The sequence below is a fragment of the Castanea sativa genome, chromosome 5 (genome assembly GCF_040712315.1).
Source record: "Castanea sativa cultivar Marrone di Chiusa Pesio chromosome 5, ASM4071231v1".
Classification (NCBI taxonomy): domain Eukaryota; kingdom Viridiplantae; phylum Streptophyta; class Magnoliopsida; order Fagales; family Fagaceae; genus Castanea; species Castanea sativa.
The window spans coordinates 31,840,077-31,850,940 of NC_134017.1; the positions used below are offsets into that span (position 1 = coordinate 31,840,077).

Sequence of the window (10,864 nt, forward strand, 5' to 3'; positions counted from 1 at the left end):
ATCAAATAAAAATTTAAAACTAAATGAATACATTTAAAAAAAAGTCTAAATTTAGTATTAACAAAATTTAACAAAAGAAAAGACACATTATAATTGTTAATTAATAGATTTCAACCTAATTAACTATAATCAACCAAATTTGAACTCAACATTCTTTTAAATATTGAAAATTATCTATGATTGATTTTTAAGAAAATTTTGTAGCAATTTTCTTTTTAATATACAAATGAAATATTTCAATAAAAAGTTATTTTCCACTTTTATTGCAAAACATAGTTTTGACAATATTCATGGGGGGAAAATTGACATTTCCCTCTAATTTACAAAAAATGCAACAAAATGCATCTGTTTTGAAATTATTTAGCAAAATGCCCTTATTTTTTAAACTCAATTTTAACAAAATTGAGTTGTATAAAACTTGATATTCTCAAAATTGAGTTATATGTATATTTTTAAGTGGAACTTGACATTAGCAAAGTCGAGTTTCACTTAAAATTTCAAAAAGATTTAAGTGGCAAAATATGCATAGAACTCGACATTGCTAATGTTGAGTTTCACCTATAACTCGATTTTGTTAAAATCGAGTTTTTAAAACAGGGATATTTTGCTAAATAGTTTCAAAATAGAGATATTTTGTTGCATAATTTGTAAATTAAGGACAAATGCCCATTTTCTCCATATTCGTGATTAGTAAAACACATTCCATAGTTGTAGTAGAAACTGGAATAGTAAATACATATATGACCGCTCTACAAATAAATTGATAATCAATTCTAATAGGGATCAATCTAAGATCAATTCGTCCAAAGTAAGGAAGTCAATACCGTACCGGAGGCTGTATCGGTTTGGCCACCGGTACGATATATTTCAGATACCGATCAATATCGGTGTACCGTTTCGGGTTTACTGCTATTTTATATATTTAATACACACACACACACACAAAATCTCTATTTACCATAAAACATTACTTCAATTGTTCATTGCATACAAAGAAAAAAAAACTTAATATAAAAACAAAAAACTTAATTGTTCATTGCATACAAAGAAAACAAATAATTAAGTTAACACAAAGTACATAGGATCATATACTCTTATCCATCAAAAGGATCTACATCAGGACCATAATATACATGAGTATTAGCATTTGTCAACACAACATCATTGTCACCATCATCCTCATCAAGAACAACAACATCATCATCATTATCATCATCTTCCAAAGTCACTGTTGCTAATGGTTCTTCAATGCTAGCCCAATTCACATCTTCCTCAGTTAGTAATAGAAATTCTGATTCCTCAGCTACCCATTCCTCCATTAAATCAATATTATCAAGGCTTATAGGATCCTAGTAATCCTTTGTCCTTCTAATGTTCCTACCAAAATCAATATCATACATTAGTGACATTTTCTAATCATTTAAAATAAAAATTGAATATATTTAAAAACATACCTTTCTTGTAACAATAGATTATAATGAACATATACTAAGTTATTCAAACGTTTATGCTCAAGCCTATTTCTCCTCTTGGAATGGATAAACTCAAATGTGCTCCAAGCTCTTTCACAATCAGTTGCACTACAACACTGACTTAGCACTCGAATTGCAAACTTTTGTAAAGTGTTATTTCCAAATTGCTCCCACTAAGCAACTTCCAAAAATAAAAGAAAGTATTAATTTAGTACAAAGCAAATAACAAACTTTCAAATGAAATATATATATATATATATATATATGTATGTATGTATGTATAGATACATATAATATACCTAGATTTAGTTTTTCACGTTGGTGGATTGCCATAGGCATTCCAAAGTCACCTAAAGACTTTTTGTATGCTTCAATTTGAGAACTAAGATTGTCTTGCTCATCAGGATCAGGAACCAACCTTGTAATGGTACCAAGTAGACCTTTTGTAATTTTTTTTTCTTCTTAAATGAAGGCTTAAAGAAGATTCCAGGGTTGAGATAACAACTTGCTGCATGTAATGGACTATGAAATTGTTTATTCCACCTAGCATTAATGACACTGCAGAAATTTTATTCTTCAACCTTGCTTTTATATTCTCCTTTGCTTTATCCATTGCCACATACAAGTATCTGATTGATGGTTTTTCATCCCCTATACAAGACGTAGTACTCTAACGAAAGGCTCACTAATCTTCACTATTTGTTGACATTGTAATTAAAACTCTTTATCTTCCAAAACAATTGCAGCCACCTCCTTTCCCATGACATCTCTAGCATATCGAGATTCAACCCATTGATCACAAGTAAACATTTGCCTAAGTTCTTTCTTGAACTTAGTCAAGCATTGAAGACTTAAAAACTCAGTTGCAAACATTGTGATGGCTGGACAAATCAAATCCCTACTATTAGTGAAGTCACTTCTCATCAATAAAAAACCTTGCCATGGTTGTATATGAATTTGGTCTTTTAGCCTTTTGAATGGTTTCATGAATGATAGGAAAATATCTACTATCTGAAAATTTTTCCAACATTAAATCAATGCAATGGGCTGCACAAGGAGACCAAAAGAATGACCCATATTTCTGCATTAGCTTCTTTCCTGCAGACTTGTAAGCAGAATCATTATTTGTAATGAACTGCACAATGTGCTCAACTCCAACTTCTTGAACAACTTTATCAAACAACTTATACAATGTATCCGCATCCCTTGTTAGGCCTGACATATCAAGGGATTTAAGAAACATGGTACCTCTTGGACAATACACTAAAAAATTAATGATTGGAGAGTTCTTTTGATTTGTCCACCCATTTGACATTATTGAACACCCATAAACTTTCCAATCATTTTTCACATTTAAGAGATAATCATTCATTTCACCCACATGTTTTTGTAATAAAGGCCCTCTCAAGTCATGATAAGAAGGTCCCTTAAATCCAGGCCCAATAGTTGCTATACTATCTAAAGCTTCTTGATAATAAATAGAGTGAGCTGCATGGAAAAGTATATTAGCATGGTACCACCATCTTGCAAAATTCATTCTTGCCTTCTCAACCATTTGCTTGCCTTCTCAACCATTTGTTTTGAGGCCAAAGAAGATTTTATGGATGGTTGAGAACCAGGAGTTGTTCTTGGAGCAAAAAAGGATTTAATGTTTGACCTTTCTCCAACTTTTTCTTTCCCTTTGGTGTTATAATTACTAACTGATGAATGACTCTTTGAACCCCCTCTCTCATTATCATTATTACCTTTATCATGATGATGATGATCATTATCCTCCTCTAAATCATAGGGATTTGCAATTTGTTTATTCATTTTTTTTTCTATTTACTTTTCTTTAAATCTTCAATCAACTGTTTCATTTGCCATTTTACATCTTTAGATACTTTTTTACATGCTTCAACATCACCTGGGATCCCAGCTAAATGATACTTGAGCCTAGTGATTCCTCCCCCCCTTATCATTTTAGAACAAAAAGTACACTAGGTGTTATTTCTCGCATTTGGCACAGCACGGCCATAAGCCCATGCTGGATCCTCGGATCTTACAACCAGGCTAGATGCTACACTTAACTAATTTTCAGTCATAATTCACATTGCATATATACCATCAATTATTTGTTAATAATTTTAAGTTACCTTTTTATTGATAATAATACTAAGTTGTAAATTACTAATACTAACCCAATATCTCAAGCTAACCAAAATCAAGAATGAAACTACAATGTATATAATGAAACACAGTAACCCAGCAACAAAATAATATGGTTGAAACAACAATATATATCAACACAATAATCAATTTTGCTAGTAATTCATGAACACAATAACCCAACAATATATAATGAAACACATAACCCAACATCAAAATAATATGGCTTAAACAATAATATATATCTACACAATAATCTATTTTGCTATCAATTCATGAACACAGTAATCAATTTGTTATTTATCACATCATCTGAATCATCATTCCACACAGGAAGAATTAAGGCAAAATTTTACCTGAGAGTGAAAGACAGACTGGCCAAGAGACAGAGGGACACAGAGCAGCTGAGAGAGAGCATGAGAGAAAGAAAATAAAGCAAACATAGCTACATACAAAATAAAAAAAAGAGGAAAAACGGTTAATGATTCATCAGTTAATTAACTCCACCAATATTCAATGTTATGCATTAATTGACTCCACCAACATAGATTCTAGCAATTGTATTAGAAACCATTGAAAAGAAAATGAGTACAAAGGGAAATATACCAAAACATGGGACAGGATAACTGGATAACCAAACTAAGCTTACAGAGAAGCTAAACAAAGCAAGCCAAAGCATCACCGGCAGCACAACTGTAAACAAACTGCACACCCTCCCATCAAAGTTTATTACAAAGTAAACTAAACACTTTTAATTAAAGCTGAAATTGATATATTGAGCTAGAGATTCTTAAATAAAAAAAGCACTTTTAATTAAAAAGAAAAAACAAAACTTACCTAGAATTAAACTTATCTAAAAGCTCATCTAGGTATACGACAATCCCATCATTGGAACCATCGAAACCTAAAACCCAAAAAAAAAAAAAAAAATTTTGAATGTTAGAATCAGAAAGGTTTGGTGCTCAAAATTTGATACTAAAACGCATTATAATGCTAAAATTTTAGGTTGAAACAGAGACTTACGAGAACTCCTGAAAGAGTGAGAAGAGAGAGTTAGGGACTAAAGGCTATAGCTTAAGAAGTGTTTAGGGTTAGAATTAGGAACTGAAATTACCATCCTGCCCTTAAAAAACTGCCACAATTACAAAAAAAAAAAAAAAAACACAACATTTTGTGTTTCGGTCCGGTATTCATTTATCGGCCGAAACAATCAGAATTTGCCAGTACAGCTGGTATGCAGCCGATACGGCCGGTATTTTTTTGGGTACAAAATAGGGGGTGTACCTGTACCAGTGCACTGATTGGTACGGTACGGTATCGATAATACTAGTCCAAACTAGTCATCCATGACTTGACCATGTCCAAAAAACTTTAAGAGGAGAGAAACCTAACTATGGCACCATGTGCATGAATAGTACTCATCCATTGATAACAAGGCCATCCAATCTTAGGATGGTCATCCATGATTCAAGGGCATGGATGACCAGGTGATACTTAATGAATTTTATGAGAATTTCTCATAAGGTTCCATATAATCAGACCATGATGTATTACTCCTAAAACATGGAGAGGATTCCTCGTAATCCGCTCCACGTACCCCATTTTCTCCATTAACCACGCACATCGCCCATGATGGTGGTGGACCTGAACAAATAGACCTACTTCTAACTCTATATAAAAGGAGCAAGCCCCATTCACCCAAGGTAAGTTCTACCATTCACTATTTCCCATCCTTGTGTTCTAGAGAGAAAACTGAATTAATCGTCGGAGGGTCCTTGTCTGGGTTACATCGGTCACCCTTGACAGTTCTTTCTTTCCTTCCAGGACTTATAACCATCACCGTAGTCTGAAGCATTCCAACCTATTGATTTTCATGCATCATTAGTTGGCACCGTCTATGGGAATCAAAAAGTTTCTAATTGTTAACTTCTTTGCTTTCCAAGACAAAAATGATGCATGGTTTGGACTAGGTCAATGGCCACCAATCCAGGAGAGTGGAAATGCCTCCAGTCACCCAAACTGTGAAATAGCACCCCCAATGACCATCCAACAACAGTTGCAGTCCATGGCGGCTATGATGGCAAGATTGACGCAACAAAACCAGGAGTTAACTAAAGAAGTTAATAGACAGCGTCAACAACGATGTGGCTAAGAATAGGGATAAAATTTAGAGAATGGAGGGGTCGAGAACAATGCTGAAGAAGAATAGTCCAGAGGTATTGTTACTTGTAGGGTACCACATTTGGAGAGGGAGATGGATCATATGAAAAGAGCCATGGAAGAGATGAAGGACTCCATGAGGAGAGCAAATCACATGGATGACCTCGTCCATAGGATTGACTCTCCCTTCATTGCGTCCATCACAAGTCACCCCCAGCCCTCCAAGTTCAAGATGCCAACCTTGGACTCATATGATGGAACGTGTGATCCTTGTGATCACATCACCACGTTCAAGACGACCATGCATCTCCAAAGTGTCCCAGACAAATCATATGTAGAGCCTTTCCTACCACGATGAAAGGCCAGGTTGAAGTATAGTATGGTAAACTACCACCAAACACCATAACCTTGTTCTAGGAGTTAAGTAAGTTATTCGTCAACAACTTTGTTGGAGGCTACAGGCAAAGCGTTCCTTGTCTAGTTTGTTGAGCATAGAGCAAGGAGAGAATGAGAATATATGCTATTTTATTAGTCGCTTTAACAAAGAAGCCTTGTTGGTGGATGAAATGGACGATGAAATTCTCTTGGCAGCTTTCTATAATGGAGTCAATTTGGATTTGTTCATCCACAAGTTGTACGATAAGGAGCCATAGACTATGGTTGAGTTGATACATTCAGCCCAAAGTTTCATGAATTCTGAAGACGCAATTATTGCTAAGAAGAAGAAGAAGACTGAACAAGTGGAGAATGGTTATATACACCATCTAGAGCAGGGTCCTCATCCAAAGAAAGCCAAAATGAGGGAGAAAAGGGATCGTGATGGCAAGAAGGCAAGGTCGTCCTCGGGACGATACTCCAATTACACTCCTCTGAATACCCTGTTTGACCAAGTGCTAATGCAGATTAAAGATGACCCATCCTTGAAATGGCCCGAGAGGATGAAAGGAGACCCCAGCAAGTGGAACAAAAGCAAATACTATCATTTTCTCTGAGATCATGGGCATGATATGGACGAATGTTACAACTTGAAGTAGCAGATTGAAGTTCTTATTAAGCAGGGGAAGTTGAAAAATTTCCTTGGATGAGACCACAAGGATGAAAGGTAGCCAATGAAAGGAAAAGCAGAAGAACCGGTGCATCAACCACTTGGAGAAATAAGGATCATTGTAGGAGGCACATCAATTGGAAGCTTGTCCAAAGCTAAGAAGACCTACCTGCGGGTAGTCCAGAATGTTCAATTATCTGGACGACCACCAAGAATGGTTAGGGAAGACGAGCCTGCAATTGTTTTCATGGACAAAGATGCAAGAAGACTACATCATCCTCATGATGATGCAATTGTCATCACTTTGGAGATTGTGAATTTTACAACCAGAAGGGTGTTAATAGACAATGGGAGTTCAGAAGACATCCTCTACTATCCAGCCTTCCAGAAAATGAGGATTAACAAGGAATTACTTCATCTAGTGAATGTGCCGTTAATTAGATTCAGAGGAACAAAGGTTCTACCAGTAGGCACTATCTCCTTACTAGTTGTGGTTGGCTCTTATCTAGGGCAAATCCTTGTTGTGGACTGTTTGTCCTCGTATAATGCCATCATTGGATGACCAACTTTGAAAAGTTGAAGGGCTGCAACATCCACCTACCACTTGTCCGTCAAGTTCCCAACGGAGTATGGCATTAGGGAAGTACAAGGAGATCAACTAGCTACTAAAGAATGTTACTTAACAATGTTGGCCATGGACGAGTAGATGTAGACTTTGAACATCGAAGAAAAAAGAATATTGGCTGAACTGATTGAAGTATTGGAAGATGTACCGTTGGTCGAGTTCAACTCCGAGAAGTTTACCAGAATTAGGATAAGCATAAAAGAGAAGACGAAGTAGGATCTCGTTAGATTCCTCAAAAAGAGCATGGATGTTTTTGCTTGGAGTCATGAAGACATGCCTGGGATTAACCTAAGTGTGATTACTCATCCTTTAAATGTGACCCCATTTTACAAGCCCGTCCGTCAGAAGAAGAGAGTGTTTGCCCCAAAACGAGATAATGCCATCAAAGAAGAAGTTCAGAAGTTGGTAACTGTAGAGATCGTCCATGAAGTCTACTACCCTGATTGTCTAGCAAATGTAGTGATGGTAAAAAAAGCTAATGGAAAATGGAGGATGTGCGTGGACTTCAAAGATTAAAACAAGGCGTGTCCCAAGGATAGTTATCCTCTTCCACGCATTGACCAGCTGGTGGACTAAATAGTTGGACACCAACTGCCGAGTTTCATGGATGCATTCTCAGGGTACAACTAGAATAAGACGGACGAGGCTGGTCAGGAGAAAACATCCTTCATCACAAGCCAAGGTTTGGTTTGTTACAAAGTAATGCCATTTGGTTTGAAAAATGCAAGAGCTACTTATCAGAGACTAGTTAATCACATGTTTCATCCACAAATTGGGTGAAATGTTGAAGTGTACGTGGACGATATGCTGGTTAAAAGTGTAAGGGAGACACGACATTTGGATGACCTTTAGGAAACTCTTGACACATTTAGATGATACAAGATGAAGTTGAATCCAAGAAAATGTGCCTTTGGAGTTCCTTGGTTTCATAGTTTCGCAGAGAGGAATTGAAGCAAACCCAAATAAAATCCAAGAAATCTTGAACATAGAGCCCCCAAAAAATGTCGGGGACGACTAGAGCCTCACTAGATGAGTAGCTGCCCTTAACAGGTTTGTTTCAAAAGCTACTAACAAGTGTTTACCATTTTTTAGAGTATTAAGGAGAGCCTTTGGATGGATGGATGAGTGCCAACATGCATTTGAAGACTTAAAGGCTTATCTTGCTTCAACTTCGTTGCTAAGCATGCCCAAACTAGGTGAAGAGTTTTATCTCTACTTAACGGTGTCCCCTTATGCAGTGAGTTCAGCCTTGATTAGGGAAGAAGGAAAGTTTTAAGAGAAGTTGGAGGACGATATCCGCCAATGGAAAAGTTACCATTTTCATTGGTGACAGCAGCAAGAAAGCTCAGGCCTTATTTCCAAGCTCATGTAATCAACATCCTAACAGACCACTTGCTGAAGAAGGCCATGAATAAACTAGAGGCCGTTGGACGATTGATCAAGTGGGCAGTGGAACTTAGTGAGTTTGACGTGCGATATAGACCAAGAGAAGCAATAAAAGCTCAAGTCCTTGCAGACTTCATTGCTGAATTCACTCTTGCTAGTGATCAGTGGAATGAAGACCAGGGGCAAAGCAGTGGGTTGTCTGTGTGGATGGTTTGTCTACACAGCATGTAGGAGGAATTGGGATAGTTTTACAATCACCAGAATGGGGTCATCTGAAGTATGCCGTCCATCTACGGTTCTAGACAACCAATAACAAAGTTGAATATGAAGCCTTTCTTCAGGGCTTGGAGTTAGCTAAATCACTTGAAGCAGATTCAGTCCTCGTCCAGGGAGACTCATAGTTGGTGATAGGCTAAGTGAATGGAATGAGTGAAGATAAGGAAGAACGGATGAAGAAGTACATAGGAAAAGTTAGGCAATGCATTAAAGGCTTCACAACGATCTAGTTCAATGGATACCAAGGGAGGAAAATGTAGAAGCCGACGTCTTAGCCAGGACGACATCTGTAGACGAGATAATAGGTGATCAAATTAAATTCTAGTACATCCTGAGTATATACGTTTTGGAAGTGAATCAGGTATACAGAGTATACAACTTGACCACCCCCATTATGTCTTATTTCAAAGATGGAATTCTCCCAGAAGATAGAGAAAAAGTAAGGAAGCTAAGGGTTAGAGTATCGAAGTTTGTCCTTATGGACGAGGTGTTATATAAAAGGGGTTTCTCTCAGCCATATTTGAGGTGTGAGACCCTAGACGAGTCCCATTATGTCCTAAGCGACATCCACAAAGGAGCCTGTGGAAACCATTTAGGGGCTAGATCCCTCATCCACAAGATAGTCCGCGTAGGGTACTACTAGCCATCCATGCAAGCAGATGCCAAAGCTTACGTCAAAGTGTGTGACAAGTGTCAACGCTACAACAACATACCTAGGAGACCATCAAAATACCTCACCCTAATGGTGGCCCCTTGGCCTTTTGCTCAGTGGGGATTGGACATCCTTGGTTCCTTTCCTATGGGGACAAGGCAAATGAAGTTCTTGGTGGTAGGGATTGATTATTTTACAAATGGGTGGAAGCAGAGCCATTGGCAAAGATTACTGAATAGAATGTCTGAAATTTTGTTTGGAAAAACATTATCTACCATTTTGGAATCCTTAGGGTGCTCGTCTTAGACAACGGCCGCTAGTTTAACAATACACCATTCAGAGAGTTTTACGAGCGGTTAGAAATTAGGAATCATTACTCCTCACCCTCCCACCCATAGGATAGTAGACAGGCTGAAGTTGCAAACCAATCCTTGTTGAAGATCATCAAGACTTGGCTTGAGGGGGCAAAAGAGATATGGCCAGATGAGTTACCTAGCGTCCTTTGGGCATATAGGATGACGGTAAGTACTCTAACTGGATAAACTCCTTTTAAGTTAGCGTATGGAAGTGATGCAGTGATACTCGCAGAGGTTGGTCTAACTAGCTACAGGGTGGCCCACTATAACAATAAGGAGAATGAGAAACAACTTTGTCTAAGTCTCGATCTTATTGACGAGGTAAGGATGGATGTAGAATATAGGGTGGCACGTTACAAGAATCTAATGACTAAGCACCATGATGCATTAGTGAAGCCAAGGTAGTTGAACATTGGAGATCTTGTCCTAAAAAGGGTGTCCTTGGCCACTAAGGACCTCGCTCATGAAAAGTTAGGACCTAATTGGGAAGGACCATACAAAGTTATCAATTCCAAAAGGCGAGGTTTGTACTACTTGGAAGCCTTGGATGGACGAAAGCTGGAGCACCTATGGAATGTAGAACACTTGAGGAAGTATTATTAGTAAAGAGGACTCGTCAAGAAGGGCAACATGGATGAGACTAAAAGATTACTAGTCGTCACAAATGGTCTGTTTATGTTATTTTTCAGCACTTATGTTTTCTAGCAGTATTTTATGTTCCCTAGCATTTGAATTCCCTAAAAA

The 10,864-nt window shown here is 37.4% G+C and overlaps 1 protein-coding gene across 1 annotated transcript; it reads left to right on the forward strand.

Annotated features, from left to right (window-relative positions):
• The first annotated feature begins 6,889 nt into the window (after positions 1 to 6,889).
• LOC142635072 (uncharacterized) lies at positions 6,890 to 7,387 on the forward strand. Its single transcript, XM_075809285.1, has one exon. It carries the CDS (start codon positions 6,890 to 6,892, stop codon positions 7,385 to 7,387), a length of 498 nt encoding a protein of 165 aa, XP_075665400.1.
• Positions 7,388 to 10,864: the final 3,477 nt, after the last annotated feature.